At 44.1% G+C, this 18,975-nt stretch overlaps 1 protein-coding gene and 1 pseudogene across 2 annotated transcripts in view; one reads left to right on the top strand and one right to left on the bottom strand.

Moving 5' to 3' along the window:
• LOC120240693 (heat shock transcription factor 2 binding protein) overlaps positions 1-18,975 on the bottom strand; it is a 94,193-nt gene that overhangs the window by 62,582 nt on the left and 12,636 nt on the right. For both annotated transcript variants that reach the window (XM_039245513.1, XM_039245514.1), the window contains exons 4-6: positions 16,429-16,532; positions 3,934-4,083; positions 1,773-1,905 (exon numbers count right to left, since the gene is read on the bottom strand). In XM_039245513.1, the coding sequence (XP_039101444.1) occupies positions 1,773-1,905; positions 3,934-4,083; positions 16,429-16,532 (387 nt within the window). The remainder of the gene's footprint in view (positions 1-1,772; positions 1,906-3,933; positions 4,084-16,428; positions 16,533-18,975) is intronic.
• Positions 9,641-10,267, top strand: LOC120240666 (annotated as a pseudogene).

The raw sequence follows: 18,975 nt of genomic DNA, 5'->3' as shown, positions 1-18,975 counted from the left end.
ACTCCACCAAAATACTGCTAGAACTAAAAAATGAATTCAGTCAAGTCACAGAATACAAAATTAATGTATAGAAATCTGTTGCATTTCTATACACCAATAATGAAGTAGCAGAAAGAGAAATTAAGGAATCCATCCCATTTACAACTGCACCAAAAACAGAAATATAAGCTTAACCAAAGTGATGAAAGACCTGTACTCTGAAAACTATAAAAACACTAACGAAAGAAACTGAAAATAACAAAGAAATAGAAAGACATTCCACACGCATGGACTGGAAGGACAAGTATTGTTACTATGTGCGTGCCACCCAAAGCAATATACACAATTAATGAATCCCTATCAAAATACCAACTGTGTGTAAATTTTTTGAAAAAAATCCTTGTTTTAGAAGGCAAAAGATCTACCTGATAGCTAGGTCAAGGTCTCTACTATACTGCCTACTCCCCATGGAACAGAGGGAGGTAGATTCCTAAGCCCCCACGGCCTCTGCAAAGCAGCATTTTAATAAAGCACCACTGTAGAAAGTAATCTTCCCAGTAAAATTCACCAGCATGTAAGTGAAAATATAAGTGCATGCTTTCTCTTTGTGAGTTCCCATGTGAGCCACTCCAAGCAGGAAAAAACAAAGCCAAGTTGAGTTTGTATGTCGGACAACAGGCTGGTTTACCTGTTGGCCAACTGCCTCACCCCCACACACTAGCCAGTAATTCGAGCAACTCAGATTCACAACATAGCAGAATGACAAACCATATCCATCACAGACCTTTATGGTCCCCTGAAAATAGCAGAGAGTCCAGTCACCAAGTCTGCAAATGCCTTCGGTTGGTTTAAAAAGAAATCTTGAAACATTAAAAGTTAGAGCAACGCAAGCCCCCTCCACCCAAAGGTGCGATGTTGGAAGCGTGCAGTGCTGTCCTGGAAAAGGACTGGGCTAAGTCAGGACTGGCCCAGACACCATCTGAGCCTCAAAATCCACCTCAAAAAAGTATCACCAATTTTTGAGGAATTATGAAGAAAATGTCTAAACAGGATCTAAGTCACTAGGATTTCAGTAGATGAAGGATGACACCATGAGGAAAAGAAGATTTCCTCTCTCTTTAACAGCAGAGAATTACCCTCAGAGTAGCACACGATAGAGCAAGGAGGACAGAGCAATGTAACAGAGTAAAATTGTAAAGAACAAAACTAATGGTCACGGCAACACGTCTAACTAGTTTACTGACTTCAGACTCACCGGTATATATCACTTCCCACTGTACTCAGATATGACGTATCAGTTATGTAGTCCTTCGGCTTTATCCCTTACAGTCATTGGGTCGTATATTTGCATCATAAGAATAACTACAATCTTTGGGAAACAATTTAGGTTTCGTACCCAAACAACAGCAAGAGCTGTCACTTACACTTAACTGAAGGTTCTACTTCAGCTAGACATCAGCAAAACAAAGGTATCTCCAAACAACAAGCAGCTAAACTTAAAAGTTTTATTTTGACTTCTTTCCGTGTGCTGAGCTGAACGGAACATGCAGACTCATCCTGTTGCTGAGATCGGTCACCTTCCTCACCGACTCTTACCACCATCCCCTGGGGGAGGCTCCACAATACCCGCACCTGGTGCCCATCCCAGACCCACTGAACCAGACTCTCCAGGGTAAGAACCACAGGGCATCTAGAAAGTTCCTGGGAGACGTTCCTGCACATGCCTCCACCCTGGCTGTCATCACCACTCCAGGCACACCGCTATCAGCTCAGTGCATCTAAGAAGTACTTACTTGTTACGATCCCCGCCAAAGCAAACACAAACTGATTTTCATCAGAATCGAGCTCCTTGACATCCCCATCCAGTGACTTCACAAAACTCTCCATTGTTTGACCAGTGATGTTGAAAAACTTCAAAGCTTTATCCTGAAAGTTTGGAAATGAAAGCATCACGCCTTTGCACCGATACCAGTACAAAATAGTCTAAGCGTGTGAGGGCGCAGAAGACACACTCGTTCTAATCACAGACACAGTATTTAGAAGTCTGCTCCTTCATTCCAAGCTCCCATTGAAATGACCAGGAAAAGGAAGTTTGGAAACTGCAGGAAACTTACCCTGCAGACTGACAGAAAGAGTAAAATAAAATACATGTGAGGGAACAGTTCAAATTTACACAGTGGTGGAAGCTTCGGGGCGGGCTCACCAGCACACACCAGGGACGGCTAGAGAAGTGTGTTCTGTTGCTTCTAGGCACGAAACCACAGGTTTCAACCTTTGGAGAACCGATTTTCAAATACAGTCCTAACAGAAACTTCAACTTGTCCAGAGATGAAGGCAGTGAGCAGGCCTGTCTGGCAGTCTAATAAATCTTCAGGACGTGGCCAACAGTATCTCCCAGTTTGCAGAACGTTTGGAAGGGCTTCCTGGGGGTGCTGGGCGCTAGGCAGCAGCTGAAAAGCCAACGCGCTCACGGACGGCACGAGGCAGCTTCATGGGCTGATACAAGTGTTCTCAGACTGGGTTGTGGTGATGATCACACAACTCTGGAAATGAGCTAAAACCACCGAACTGTATGCTCACAAATGGGTGAATTATACGGTACGTAAGTTACACAACAATAAAGGTGAAAATACAACCATCTCTCCACCTAAAGTCACACGGGATGTGTATTCTCTAAGTCATAAGTAATTTATGGCTGGGCCCCCGCCAGACATCCCTGACTTGTACTTCTGTTCAGGGCCACCCCACTCTCCTCAAGGGCAGCCACGGCCTCCCTGGCCCGTCTGGTCCTCTGGCACCACGCCTGCCTCAGGCACAGAGTCCCCCCACCCCTTGCCCCTGCCCCGTGCCAGGCGCTGCCGGAGCCGCCACAGGGAGCGTGGCGCTGGCCTTCCTGCCCCACCTCCACGCCCACAGCCCGCCTCCCATCTATCCTCACTCACAGTCAGGACAGTCTTCCCAAGGTCCCCTGCCCCACCACTCTTTTACTCAAAACCTCTAGTCTTACCACCCACCCGATAAAATCTGTGACCTGGCATTTGAGGTCTTTCAAAATCACATTCCACGCTACTTCCGGGGCCTCATCTCACCACGACTCTACCACACTACTCCTCCACTCTGTGTCAACTGGCCCACACAGGCCCTAAAACAAGCTCAGACTGCTCACCCCGCGCTTCTGATTAGGCTATTTCTCTCTTCTCCTGAGCTCGCCATTTTCTGTCACTGCCACCTATTCAAGTTAATCAAAGCCCATTTCAAATCTCTTTTCTCTGGGAAGTCTCTTGGGGTGTGTGGGTGGGTGTGTGTGTGAATGTATATACACACGTTTGTATTATTAACATAGGTATGTTAAACATATAACTTTCAACAAGTTAACTATTATGTTATCCATGGAATAACATATATAAAAGCACTTTAAACTTTTTTAAATGCAGGGCACCTGGGTGGCTCAGTCATCTAAGTGTCCAACTTCGACTCAGGTCATGATCTCACAATTTATTTGTGAGTTCAAGCCTTAGGTCAGGCTCTGTGCTGATGGCTCAGAACCTGGAGCCTGCTTTAGATTCTGTGTCTCCCCCTCTCTCTCTGCCCCTCCATGCTCACTCTGTCTCTCTCAAAAATCAACATTAAGAAAAAAATTTTTTAAATAAAAACTTTGTTAAATGCGTATAGATGTCAAGTAACAACCCTGAAGTGGCCCTATCTGCACAAACACTACAGGGATTGTGGGAGACCAGGGACCTTATTCCACTGACCTGGCACACGCCCTAGAGCAGCAGCACACGCCCTAGAGCAGCAGCTTACCCTGGACCCTGCACAGTGGCTGTGCCAACCCCTGACGCGTGAATAAAAGACATGGATTTCACCTACAGGTGCCTCAGCAGACACACTGTACCCTCCATGTTCCGTAAACACAGATCGACAACGTGCAGGGAGCCGCGGGTCAACACTTACTCCGCCCAGGATGGCCTTGACGACGTCCTCACTGCTGGAGACGCCCCACAGGAGCGTGCAGGCCGCCGCCCCCATCGCCGTGCAGTACTCGGCCTGCTGCAGGAGCTGCTGCTTTGCTTCGTTCAGCTGCTGTCGGAGAGCAAGCTTCTCCTAAAATCAAAGCAAAATCAATAAAACGATTAGCATTCAACCTTGAAATATCTCTATTGTGTTTCTCAAAGACTGAAAAAAATGCACACAGAATTATAGGAAACAGTCGGCAAATGAAAACTGGTCCTTCAACAGCTACAATCTATAGCTTTTTAAACTTGAGAGGAAAAATTGACAACACTCTGAAAAAAGAACATACTGCTATGCTAGACTTTATAAATACCGCAAAACTTGACTTCATCTTCCAGTAAAATGAAACATAAGGTGCCTCAGGGCTCAAGGGGCCCTACCCAGAATCAACGGTGACTGGGACACCACAGAGCAGTATCTGTGGACCGGAAGGTTCCAGAGGGCTCAGTCCACTGGAAAACCACCGCCTGACACAGCCAAGCCCAGCTAGGACAGATGTGACAGAAGCAGGGAGAAGTGCAGAGAGGGCCTCCAGGCACGCTGTGCATAGCCAGCTAAGCACCAGTGGGACAGCAAGATGGAGGCCACCAGCAGCTTCTGAATAACAGAGCTGGCAAGTTTCAGCCGGGGCTCCTCACAGTGAACCTTCCTCCTGACACTCCCTCTGACCACACAAACAGTCCTGAAGGTTCATTTCAGGTAGCTCTTGGGTAGTACAGGGCTTCCTGACCTCCCCAACCGCCACCACTGGTTGCACTATTTGTTTTACCTGAAGTTCCCTCAAAAGGTGAGAGCATTTCCCTACTTAATAAGAATAAACTTAACAAGTATAGAAACCTAGTTGAATACATTTATACCCAAGCATAATTAGAATAACAACTCTCCAAGTTAAAGTATTTTAGATGTTTTAGGTTTTTCTTTTGGAGAGGTGAGTGCAGGACAAATCGGGGGGGGGGGGGGGGGGGGGGAGAAATGAGCCATAAATCAAACTTTGTTGACATCATAATTTGGCGTAGGGTGGCCATTCACATCTACTGGGGCTGATGTATTTCATATGCAGAGTTTCAGACAAATGTGCACATATATTCACACTCACTCTAGGGGAAGGATGGTCACTGAACCCATGACGCATGTCAGTGTCTTAGGTGATGACAAACGCTAGCTGCACTCTAACAGTAGTCTGGACTCACAGATTCATTCTTCAAGTGTCTACAGCTGAACATACTCAAGTAATGGGGATGTGTGCAAACCTACATCAAGCATGTGCTTTAGGGACTCTAGCCCTTCTCTAGCTGAAGCAATCTGCATCCCAATTAGTTTGGTTATAACGGTTCTTTAACAAGATTGCTCAGTAACTGCTGAGAATGACCAGACAGGACAGTCTTCACTACAGTCACATTTGGTGGCTGCAGGCAGATATGTCCCAACACAGGGCTGCACACAGAGTACAATATCAAACAGAAACTCAGTGAAAGTAGTTCCATTCACAGTCACATCAAAAGTAAGAAAATACTTAGGGATACACTTAAGAAAAGCAGTTCAAGAGGTGCCTGGATGGCTCTGTCAGTTAAACATCTGCCTTCGGCTCAGCTCAGATCTCACATTTCGTGAGTCTGAGCCCCATATCGGGCTCTCTGCTATCAGTGCAGAGCTCGCTTCAGATCCTCTGTTCCCTTCTCTCTGTGCCCCTCCCCTACTTGTGCACTCTCTCACACGTGTGTGCTCTCTCTCTCAAAAATAAATAAATGAAAAATTAAAATTAAAAAAAAAAGACATTCAGCCAGCTCAAACTACTCTACCCCACCTCAAGGCCAGTTTCAAAATGACAAACTGAAAAAAGAAAATAAGAAGAATTGCGGGGGGAGAAAGAAAAGAAATGCAGTTCAAGACCTGTACAGTAAAAACTACAAAGCATTACTGAGAAAAAGTACAGAAGATCTAAACCAATGGAAAGATATACCATGTTCATGAACTGGAAAACTCAAAACTGGTAAAATGGTAATCACCCCAAACTGATCTACAGATTCAATGCAATCCCTATCAAAATTTCAGCAAGCTTCTTTGGGCAAAATCATAATCTGATTCTACAACGCATATGGAAATAAAAAAAAAAAACCTTTGAAAAAGAAAAACAATGTTAAAGGGGAACTAACACTGCCTGATTGCATTAAAAAATACAAAAACTTACTAGAAAGCTACAGAAATCAAACCAGTGTGGTATTGGCATCAGTACAGACATACAGATCAATGAAACATTAACATTTATGGCAACTGATTTTAACTGAAGGGCCAAGGCAATTCAATGGAAAAAGCAGTCTCTTTGACAAATGATCACAAAACAACTAGATAGTCATATGCAAAGAAATGAAAATAATAACAACTCAAAATGAATCACAGACCTAAATGTAAAATTTCTGGAAGAAAACCTCTGTGGCCTTGGGTTAGGCAAATATTTTAGATATAACAAAATCATAACCCATTAAAAAATGGTAAATTTAACTTCATCAAAACTTAAAACTTTTACTCTTCAAAAGACACCATTAGGAAAGTAAAAAGGCAAGCCATAGACTAAAAGAAATTATTTATAAATCGTACAAGGAAAAAAGGACTTGTGAGTAGAAAATATAAAGAACTCTTGCAACACAAAAATAAACATCCAATTAAAAATAGTCAAAAGATCATATACCTGAAACTCACGTAACATTGTGGGTCAAATATGTTTCAATGACAAAAAAATGATTTAAACAGGCAAAAGACATGAATAGGTATTTAACCAAAGAAAATATATGAATGAATAATAAACACATGAAAAGATGCTCAACATGAGGATAATGCAAATTAAAGCCACAATGAGATACTTCAACATACCACTAAAATGGCTATAATTCAAAGGAGCAACAATACCAAGTGTTCGCAAGAATACAGGAAAAGTATCACCTTCACATAGTGCTGGATAGAATGTAGAATGGCACACTCATTTTGTTAAACATTTTGGCAGTTTCTCACAAAGTTAACCATAAATTTACCATATGACCCAGGAATTTCACTCCTACGTATCTCCCCAAAAAAAGATTAAAATATATGTCCACACGAACACTTGTACATGAATGTTCACAGCAGTAGTACTCAAAAGAGTCAAAAAACTGGAAATAACTAAATACCTATCATAGTTGGTGAATAGATATAGAAAATGTGGTACAATAAAAAGAGCAATTTGACACATGTTAACATAAATGAACTTTCAAAGCATTACACCAGACGTACAAGACTACATATTGGATTATTTCATTTTTATAAAATATCCATAAAAGCTATGTCTATAGAGACAGAAAGTTGATTGGGGGTTGCTACAGCTAGAGCAAAGACTAACTATAAACATATACGTGATGGAAATGTTCTAAAAATTGGACAAAATCCAGCACTCACATGTGATAAAAATTCTCAGCAAACTAGCAATTGAAGGGAACTTCAACTTGATAAAAAAGTATCTACAAAACACCACAGCTCAAATCATACTTATGTTCATTATGGGGAAGGCTACAAACGAATGGGGGCAGAGAGTACATGGGAAGTCTCCGTATTTTCCAGTTTTGCTGTGAACACTGGAACATTGCTTAACTATAAAAAAGAATGAAATCTTGCCATTTGCAGTGACACACATGGACAGAGCTAGACAGCATATACAACGCAAGTCAGAGAAAGACAAATACCATATGATCTCACTCGTATGTGGAATTTAAGAAACAAACGAGCAAAGGGAAGGAAAAAGGGAGGGGCGAAACAAGAAACAGGCTCTTAGCTACGGAGAACTGACTGATGGTCACCAGAGGGGAGATGAGGGAGGGGGCGGGGGAAACAGGTGATGGGGATTAAGGAGGAGGAGGCCGCCTGTGATGAGCGCCCAGCGTGTGTGGAAGTGGTGAGTCACTATATCGTGCCCCTGAAACTAACACTACACTGCATGTTAACTGCAATTGAAATAAAAACTTAAAAAAAAAGTTCTTTTTTTTTAATCATACATAATGGTGAAAGACTGCTTTTCCCCCAAGATCAGGAACAAGGCAAGATTGTCCACTCTTGTCACTCTTACTCAACATAGTGCCAGAAGTTCCCCACAGTGTAATAACACAAAAGAAACAGAAAGTACACAGAGAAGAGAGAAGAAACAGAACTGTTCCCGTTTTGCAATGACATGATTATCTATATTTAGAAAGAAAGAAAGAAAGAAAGAAAGAAAGAAAGAAAGAAAGAAAGAAAGAAAGAAAAAAAGAAACTTGGGGCGCCTGGGGGGCTCAGCTGGTTAAGCATCCAACTTCAGCTCAGGTCATGATCTCACAGCTCATGAGTTCAAGCCCCATACCAGGCTCACTGTCATCAGCACAGAGCCGACTCCAGATCCTCTGTCCCCCACCATCCCCTCCCCTGCACATACGCTCTCTTTCTTTCTCTCTCTCAAAAATAAATAAACATTAAAAAAAAAAAAAAAAACTCCAGGGATTTTTTTTTTTAATTCCTAGATGGGGCACCTGGGTGGCTCAGTTGGTTAAGCATCCAACTCTTGATTTCGGCTCAGGTCATGGTCTCACAGTTCCTGGGTTTGTGCCCCGTGCACTCACAATGCAGAGACTGCTGGGGATTCTCTCTCTCCTCCGCTTGTGTGTGAATTCTCTCTCTCTCAAAATAAATAAACATTTTGAAATTAAAAAACAGGAGCACCTGGGTTGCTCAGTTGGTTGAGCATCTTACTTCAGCTCAGGTCACGATCTCATGGTTTGTGAGTTCGAGTCCTGCATCGGGCTTGCTGCTGTCAGTGCAGAGCCCACTTCAGATCCTCTGTCCACCTCCTCCCCACCCTCCCCCACTCACAGTCTCTCTCAAAAATTAACATTAAAAATAATAATAATAATAGGGGCGCCTGGGTGGCTCAGTCGGTTAAGTGACCAACTTCGGCTCAGGTCATGATCTCACAGTTCGTGGGTTCGAGCCCCACGTCGGGCTCTGTGCTGACAGCTCAGAGCCTGGAGCTGCTTCAGATTCTGTGTCTCCCTCTCTCTCTGACCCTCCTCTGTTCATGCTGTCTCTCCTCTCTCTCTATCTCTCAGAAATAAATAAAACATTTTAAAAAATTTAAAAAATAATAATAAATTAAAATTTAAGTAAATAAAACTCCTAGACCTCCTGTGACTTCAGCCAGGTCACAAGTTACAAGATTAACACACACAAAGCCATGACATTTCTGTATGTTAACAACAACAAAATGAAAACTAAAATCTAAAACATAACATCATTGGGATACCTGGGTGGCTCAGTCAGTTAAGCGTCTGACTTCAGCTTAGGTCATAATCTAACGGTTTGGGAGTTCAGGCCCCACATCAGGCTCTGTGCTTCAAACCGTGTCTCCCCCTCTCTCTGCCCCTCCTCCGTGTGTTCTCTCCTTTTCCCTTTCTCTCCCTCTCTCTCAAAAATACACATTTAAAAAATAAATTAAAAAAACAACGTCACTTCAGACTGTTCCACAGAAAAGGAAATGCACCCTGGCCACCGGCCCCATGCCTCCCGTGGCCAGTCTGCAGAGTGCTCTGAGCCAGTGCTACGGGCCTGTGCCTTGCCGAGCCTCTCCCTGCTGTCTGCCCAGCTCAGCCCTGCAATGCCGGGAGACCTGCACAAGAGGTCTGGGACTCTGAGCCTGCAGGAAGTGGACAAGCAGCTGATCTTCAGTGGAAGGTCAAATACACCAGGACAGAAGTCAACAAGGTGGACAAAGAGCTGACGCCACGCAGGCGAGGAACTGGCCTACCAGTATCACATGGGATGGCCCCGATCCAGGTCAGTGCTGCCCCTTGGTCATGACAGACCCAGATGCTCCCAGCAAGAAGGACCCCAAGTACAGGGAACAGCACCGTTTTCTGGTAGTCAACATGAAGGGCAATGACTGACATCAGCAGTGGCACAGTCCTCTCCGATTACATGGGATCTGGGCCTTCCAAGGCCTTCCTTCACCTTTACATCTGGCTGGTTTACGAGCAGAACGGGCCACTGAAGTATGACGAGCCCATTCTCAGCAGCCAATCTGGAGGCCACTGTGCTAAATTCAAAGTGGCATCTTCCTGCAAAAGCACCTCAGGTCCCTGACAGCCAGCATGTGTTGCCAGGCTGAATGGGATGACTATGTGCCCAACGCTACGAGCAGCTATCTGGAAAGCAGAGGGAAGCCAGGAGAGAGAAGCATCCTGGGGTCCCCAGCAGTACTCTCCAAGTTCAGGGAGAGTACTGAACTTCCCCATTCCCATTCTCACAGTTGGAACTCGAGCCATCACATACTGGTTTCAGAGGACTTCTCCTTCTGCCTGTCCTTTATAATTCTACAGTGTCACAGCCTGATTTATGTTTTGATCAAATCTGAGTACCATTCTGGGTGACATTTTGGTACTCAGATGGGGTCATCAAATTGTTAACATAATAGCAACCCAGAACTTAAAAAAAAAAAAAAAAAAAAAGAAGAAGAATTCAGGTAAAAAGACCAGGTCAACAGTAATAGAGCAGAGCATCAAAGAATCTTTAAGGAAGGTTTTAAAAAAACACATTCACTGCCTCTACCTCTGTGAGCCCAAGTCTGGAATTGTGCATAATGGCATCTTCTGGGTCGCATTTTCATGATGGTGTCTCTCACCAAGACAGCCATAGGCTGGTGTGTCCATCAACCCCCAGTGTGTTACATCTCAGACTGGTTATAAGGGGTGTCTCTGGTTCCTTTAAAAACCAGTACTGCAGGGGCGCCTGGGTGGCTTAGTCGGTTAAGAGTCCAACTTTCGCTTAGGTCATGATCTCGCGGTTCGTGGGTTCGAGCCCCACATCGGGCTCTGTGCTGACTGCCAGCTCGGAGCCTGGAGCCTGTTTCAGTCTGTGACTCCCTCTCTCTCTGACCCTCCCCTCCTCACGCTGTCTCTCTCTCTCCTAGAAATAAATAAAACATTTAAAAAAAAACAAAACAGTACTGCAAAAAGCAAGAGGGAGAGTCACTTTGCGATTAAGACACAGCCATCTAGAGGAGCTGCAGCGCTGGGTGAGAGGTTGTCAGAAATCCCGTCTGTGCCTGGTAAATTGATTACGCTTTACTGGTGTAAGAAAAGCCAATCTGGAGTTTCAGAATGTTCTATTAATTCAGCTATTTGCTTATAGTTTGATAAAAATAAAAACATTGGAACCAAGAAAGAAAAGAAATGCTTAAATAAAAATCTAACAAAACATGTAGGATCTGTGTGCTGAAAGTTACAAGCTGCTGATGGAAGAAATTAAAGACAGCATACATAAACGGAAAGACATGCTCTGTTTACAGACTGAAAGATGCAACATGGAGAACAGCTCTCCCCAAGCTGATCTATGGGGGATATAACAGAATTCTCATCTGAATCCCAGCAAAACTTTTTAAAGACACAGATGATCTTATGACAAAATGTATTTGGAACAGTACAGGACCTATCTAGACAATTTTGGAAAAGGAAAACCCAACGGGAAGAACCACTGCATCCAATGTTGAGGCTCACTTATGTAGCCACAGCAATCAAGACCGTGAGCTCTGGTGGGAGAGCAGATCGATGGATGGGCCAGAGCAGAAAAGCCAGAACAGACCAGGCAAATATGCCAACTGACTGCTGGCAGAGTTGCAAGAGCAGTTCCACAGAGGAAAGATCCGATCATCTCTTCCACAAAGTGTGGGGACAAATGGACCAAAAAAACAACCTCAACCAAAGTTCATACCTTGTACAAAACTTAACGCAAAATCGGGGTGCCTGGGTGGCTTAGCGGTTAAGCGGCCGACTTCAGCTCAGGTCATGGTCTCACGGTTCGTGAGTTCGAGCCCTGCGTCAGGCTCTCGGCTGACAGCTCGAAGCCTGGAGTCTGCTTTGGATTTTATGTCTCCCTCTCTCTCTCTCTCTGCCCTCCCCTGCTCACGCTCCATCTCTCAAAAATAAATGTATGTTTAAAAAAAAAAAAAAAACGCAAAATGGATTGCGAACTCAACTATAAAAATATAAAACCGTTAGGAAAAAAATTCCTTCAGACCAACGGTTACAAGAAAAGTTCTTACAACACTAAGAGCACAATCATGGAAGGAAAACCAACAAACTAGACATTACCCAGACTGGACCCTTTTGCTCTATAAAAGTCTCCATGAAGAAGAGGAAACAACATGCTCCACACTGGGAGAATCTATCTGCAAACCAGGTATCTAATAACAGACTTTTATCCAAGGTATATCAAGAGCTCTTTAAACTCAACAGTAAGAAAAAAAAAATTAGAAAATGGGGGAAAGACATGAACAGGTATTTCACAGAAGAGGCTACAAAAATGGCAAATAATCTTGTTAGGAGATCTCAGCATTACTACCCACAAGAAAAATGCAAATCAGAGCCACAACTCACCTACCAGAATGGCTACAATAAAATCAATGATAACACTAAATGCCAGTTAAGATGTGGAAGAAATGAATCACTCATACGTGGTGGGTGGGAATATAAAATGGGACAGCCACTCTGCAAAACAACTTGGCAATTTCTCACAAAAGTAAACATGCATTAGCACATAACCCAGTGACTGCACTCTTGGGCATCTATCCCAGAGAAAGGAAAACATATAATCACACAAAAACCTATACACAGATGTTTACAGCACCTCTACTCCTAACAGCGAAAAACTGGAAACAACCCAACAACTCCTTCCATGAGAAAACAGGTAAGTCAAGTGGGATCCAGCCATACCGTGGAACAATACACAGTAATAAAAAGGAACAGACTATTGATACAAGCAACAATCTGGGTGAATCTGAATGGAAAAAGTCATTTTCATGACACTCCATTTTCATGACATTCTTGAAATAAAATGATAGAGATTAAATTTTTTTTTTAACATTTATGTATTTTTGAGAGCGAGAGAGACACAGCACAAGTAGAGGAGGGGCAGAGAGAGGGAGACACAGAATCGGAAGCAGGCTCCAGGCTCCGAACTGTCAGCACAGAGCCCAATGCGGGGCTCAAACTCAGGAATGGCGAGATCATGACCTGAGCTGAAGTCACGTGCTTAACCGACTGAGCCCCCCAGGCGCCCTAAAATGATAGAGATTAATGTGACAACTATGTGGTAGTGGTTGCCTGGAGTTAAGTACAGGGCACAGGGTGGGTGTGCCTGTAGCAGGGCAGCATCTTTGTGGTGACGGAGGAGTTTGGGATCTTCAGTGCGGCAGTGGTGGATACATGAATCTATCCGTGTGATAAAAGGGCACATAACTGAGCGTGTGTGCACATGTACACACACACTTGGGGAAATACAAACAAATCCAGGTAAAACCGGTGTATCCAAATAACCTGTGTGGGTTGTACCAGTGTCGGCTTCCCAGCTTTGACCTTGTACTGAAGTGACGCAGGAGGCTGCACTCGGACAGACTGGATGGAGGGTACGGGGGCTCCCCTGGATCTGTTATGCCTTCCTGCAAACCTGTCATTCTTTCTGAAAACTTTTCACCAAAACCAAACTGGATTGCAGTGAAAGCTGCAGAACTCCATGCGACGACCAAAAATCTTCAAATTTCACTTTTACAGCAGACTGAGTCTGTGTTATGCAAAACACATCTCAATAAAGTTGCTTTTAACAAAGGAACAATAATCAAAACCTGATATATTTACATATTTAAAGTGAATATTCATACCTAACAGCATATCAAGCATAAAACTTTCAGGATTCCTTCAAAACCCTCTGTAGTTCATTTCTGATTTTAACTGAACTATACTATCAGTTTTTCTTCAAAAAGTTTCCTATAATAATACAATGTTTGCAACAGCTTCCATTTATCAGCACAAAAGTAGCAACTCTTTGCTAACAAATCAAAAACACAGATAACCAAAAACAGGTAGTCACGTGCAAGTTTGTTAACCATGAAAGGTGCGCACAAAAACACAGAGAAAATGAGACCACAAGCAAGCAACCGACATGCGTCTTGGCACCGGTGAACCCCCACACCGTCGGGGACTAGTTCACACACGCGGGAAAGCCAGGTCAGACACTAAAAAAGCTCTGCTGGCACTTTGTGGAGAGCCTCATCCAACCTCACAGGGACAGCACAGTCCTTCGAAAAGCAGTTCAGATGTCCCCCAACAGCTTCACCCACACCAGGGAAGCTGGGCTCTTTCTTCTCCGGAGTTCAAAGGTTGCCACTGCCAGAAGGCCTCTCCTGCCCAGCCCCTGAGTTCACATCAAGGCCCAGCTGGACTCCCATTGATCTGACTGAACTACCGCTGAGGAAACAGCTCACCTGAGGCCGGGAACCAAGCCGCCCTTGGCCAGTGGCCATTCTCCAGGGGGGTCAGAGGCTGCTGCTCACCCATCACTCCTCTTTATGACTTTGAGTCCACGCTATGTTTTCTCCTGTTTGCTTACGTTTGGAGCCAGTAACTGCTCTTTTCCTAATGACTTCTACCCATGCTGTGGTACCTTCTAGCAGTGCTCTAATGTGGGCTCCAGTGCCTGCATTCCTTCCTGGTTCCTCAACTCTAAACTAAGCTTCCCGCATCCAGCCCCATGATCTGTAGAGACCTGGACTGAGACCACAGAAGAGGCTGTGGAAAAGGCAGTGCTCAGTTCTCTACAACAAAAAGAGATGTGGCCTTGTCATCTGTATTAAATTGGCAGGACAGTTAAACAGGAAACTTAACTGGAAATAGGAAATAGTTTCATCTAAAATATTCCCACATTTTAACTAAGGTCAAAGTGTCAGGGCAGTAACACGCTGGTGATCTGACACCACTTTACCAAGGCCACTGCATCCTCCATCCACGCTGACTGGCGCTTTACCCGAATGGCTTATTTTTAAGCACTACATCTAAAATGCCCACAAAACATGCATTTTTTTCCCCCGACGCTTATCAATTTAAAAAGAAAAAAGGAAGCTAAGATTCTGCCCAGTTAAGTTTCTTTTTTTTTTTTTTTTTAGTGTTTTATCTATTTCTGAGAGAGAGGGAGAGAGACAGCGTGAGCAGGGGAGGGTCAGAGAGAGAGAGGGAGATACAGAATCTGAAGCAGGCTCCAGGCTCTGAGCTGTCAGCACAGAGCCCAATGTGGGGCTCAAACCCATGAACCGTGAGATCATGACCTGAGCCGAAGTCAGATGCCCAACGGACTAAGCCACCCAGGCGCCCCTGCCCAGTTAAGTTTCAACTTAACAAGGACACTTAGCAATTTAAGTAAGTACCAAACCAAAAGATGCATTGCTAATTTTTACCAAATTCCTTCTTGTGTGTTGGTCAACTTCTTTCAGACCACAAAACTTTCTGGCCCAGGCAAATTAGCCACACTGTCATCTTAGTTTGTCATGATTTAAACCATGACAAAACTAAAACTTTAACTTTTATTATGCGACAACTCAACTCAGTTTTGAGACTAAAACTCTTTCCCTGACCTTTTCTACTTGCTCAATATTAAAGTCCATACAAAACCCACCAGTTTGGAAAACCTCCACTGCAGCCTCAGACATTTGGAATCCCTTCGCCAGAGGAGGCAGGGTACCCATGACCAGCTACCGAACATTCCTCTATACTGACAGCGCCTGCTGGTGGTTCCTGTGAGCTAGGAGAAGCACCTGCCAGCTAACAGCGAACCATATACCGAGCCGCTATTAATAGTACTATTACAGTGCTACTACTTGAAAATAGAAGCATGCATACTCCTAATTTTATCATTTTATCCAAAGTGACAAGATAGTTCTAGCTTTACAGAAAAAAAGGGGAATTTGTTCCATAAAGTAAAAATGTGTAATTTTTGAGAAATTCTATTAGTCTTCTCAAATATTAAAATACATTTGTTATTTCTAAAATATCACTAAATGAGGGCACTGGGATGTCTTACTTGGTTGAGCCTCTGACTTCAGCTCAGGTCCTGATCTCATGGTTCTTGAGTTCAAGACAGCTCGGAGCCTGGAGCCTGCTTTGGATTCTGTGTCTCTCTCTCTGTCTGCCCCGCACCCAATAGCACATGCTCATGTGCTCTCTCTCTCAAAAGTAAACATTAAAAAAATTTCATTTAAATAATAAAATATCAGTAAATGATCCCTTAATCATATTTCTAGGTAATACATTAATCTCTGATTATAAATTATGATGTGCATTTTTTTCAAGATTCTTAGTATACTGTGACTTTCAATGTTCTGAAATGGTCTTTTAAACATAAAAATTAACAGAAAGTGACTATTACAAGGCACCCAGGAAATACTCTCCACATTAAATGGTCATAAAAGCCAACGTTGACTATTTTCCAACCCATTTAGAATACATACATCTTCAAACACCAGCTCTTGAGGCTCAGGGTCTAGAAAAGCTGCTGGCAACACTGCTTTGCGGCCGCAGCCACGACACAGGTGCGGCAGGCAGCAGCCTGGGAGCATCGTACCTTCTTCTCCCGTGTGCTGTCAACCTGCACGATCTCTAGGCGGGCTTTAAAGTGCTCACAATCCATTCTCAGTTGCTCTAATTCTTGCTCTTTCCTTTCCAGGTCTAGAAAAAAGAGACATAATACTACTCAATACTTCAAATCACTACCCTCTTCTAAGAATCCATTTGCCTAATCTTCTTTTAGGAAAACGGGCACTGCCTGCGCAGGTGGGATCATGCACACAACCAGTCCTTGACCAATATGCTAAAAGGCCCGCTTCGTACCCCAGAGCAGAAAGCACTATTTTTGTTGTTGTTGTCGGTCTTATGTTTTTAAGGCCTCATTTTACTGCCAGACTTGTACTCGAGGCTTTAAGAAAGTGGGTTATTTGCAGGGCTGAAGGCAGGGCTGAGAAGCCCGACTGTCTCGTGGCACAGACTTGTATCTGCTCCATAAAAAGCAGAAGGCGGCTCAGCGAGTAGACGGTGCCAGCCGGGGCTGATTCACAAAGCTCGTCTCACCAACTGGCAGACTGACTCAGTGGGAACAGCCGCAGCGGCACTCAATGGAGGGTGGGAGGAACGTGGTCACACAAGAAAAGGCCCCGGGGACAGCATGGCACCAGGGCATTCTTCCTCTCAACCACGTCCGCACAGATGATGATTCAAACGGCCAACACAAATCCCAAAGACATCACGTTAATGAGTCTGAAATCAAAAGCATTATCAACTCTAAATAAAGGATATTACGACATTCATAAAGCAATCTAGAGCTTAAACTGTTAAGGGCCTCGACTTCAGGGGCTACAAAGTCATCCATTTTTATGCTAACATAAACCAAGACTTGACGTGGAGCACAGTCCTGGGTCAAAGGCGTGCCTCGTGATTAAGCAGCAGTGCTTGTGGGGCACCAGAACCCCCCAAAGGACCTGCTCAAACACAGGCTGCTGCGGCCCCCGTCAGGGTTTCCGATTCAGGAGGCCGGAGCAGGGCCTGAAAACCTACACTTCTATCAAGTTCCTAAGTGAGGCTGATACTGCTGATCTGGGAAGAGACTCAGAAAAAGTACGCCCCCGGGACCATAACCTGGTCTCTGGTCACTAACAAAATGAAATTGACACACACCAGCTCGAGCAAATGAGGGAGCCCAGCCACAGGAGCATGGGGGGCAGAGAAATGGAGGGTAGTGGGGGGTGGCAGCGTGGAAACTTGCACCTTCCCCCACCTGGGAGGGGAGATGGTTTACAGCATCCCCCCAATGAAGTGCAGACCAGAGGGGCTGTGGCTTCATAGTCCAGGGGTCTGACACAGAGGGGCCGGCAGGGACAGGGGAGGTGTACCAAACGCTCTGGAGAAATGGATGGCGTCTTCATTTTCTAGGGACCCGTTGCCCTAGCGGAAGATTAGCACCTGAAGCTAAATACACCGGTACAGATTATGAAGCTGGCCAGCAGAACTCTTGAAGTGTGTTTCTGAGAAACTACGTGAAGTAATGTGAGACTATTTCCTCTCCCTCAAATCAGTTCTCTTTCTGCCCTTCTACAACGTATCATGCCACAACAGGACTTGCCCCACAACTCTATACTCTGCCCTACAAATTGTGGCCACCCAAGATATCAACTATCAGTCAAGTGCTTTATTTTTTTTAACGTTTGTTTATTTTTGAGAGAGAGAAAGAGACAGACAGACAGAGAAAGAGCATGAGTGGGGGAAGCAGCGCAGAGAGAGTGGGAGACAAAGAACCTGAAGCAGCTCCAGGCTCTGAGCTGTCAGTACAGAGCCCAATGCAGGGCTCGACCTCATGAACTGCGAGATCATGACCTGAGCCAAAGTTGGACATTTAACCGACTGAGCTACCCAGGTGCCCCTATGCTTTATTTTTTTTTTCATGTTTATTTATGAGAAAGAGAGAAAGAGAGTGGGGAAGAAGGCAGAAAGAGACGGAGATACAGAATCCACAGAATCCACAGAATCCACAGCAGGCTCTAGACTCAGAACTGTCAGCACAAAGCCCAACACAGGGCTTGGACTCACGAACCCTGAGATCATGACCTGAGTTGAAGTTGGACGCTTAACGGACTCAGCCACCCAGGCGCCCCTGAAGGATTATGCTTTGAAAAACTACAAAGTTGCCTTTTGTAACAATGTTAAATTAAAATATATATTATTTATAATTATGAATGAATCATAAAGTGCATATGGTCAAAAAAAGAAAGAAAATCAAAAAAGGAACTAAAATAAAATTAGTGGTACAAATTTTTTCTTTGCGGGTCACTTTTAAATTTTCTTGTATGGTTAAGCAGTGTATCACCCGAACATGCCAAAGAAGATAGGAAATTACATCTTTACAAGCTTTACTATGTATAAAATAGGGAGGAATTAATTCTGATCACCCAAAAGATTTTTGTTATAGTAACTTCAAAATCTTTTGCTCTACATACCTCTATACACCCTTACTACAGGGACAGGGCCACATCATCCCACTCTCCTATAGGCGCCCACAGAATTCAAAGTCAGCATCAGGAATTTCACACGCACCTGCCTAGGGCCCACTCCAGGCCCTGAG

The sequence above is a fragment of the Hyaena hyaena genome, unplaced genomic scaffold (genome assembly GCF_003009895.1).
Source record: "Hyaena hyaena isolate Hyena2069 unplaced genomic scaffold, ASM300989v1 scaffold_254, whole genome shotgun sequence".
Taxonomy (NCBI): domain Eukaryota; kingdom Metazoa; phylum Chordata; class Mammalia; order Carnivora; family Hyaenidae; genus Hyaena; species Hyaena hyaena.
Note: the sequence above shows the minus strand (reverse complement) of the source record. Positions and strands in the feature narration are given on the sequence as shown.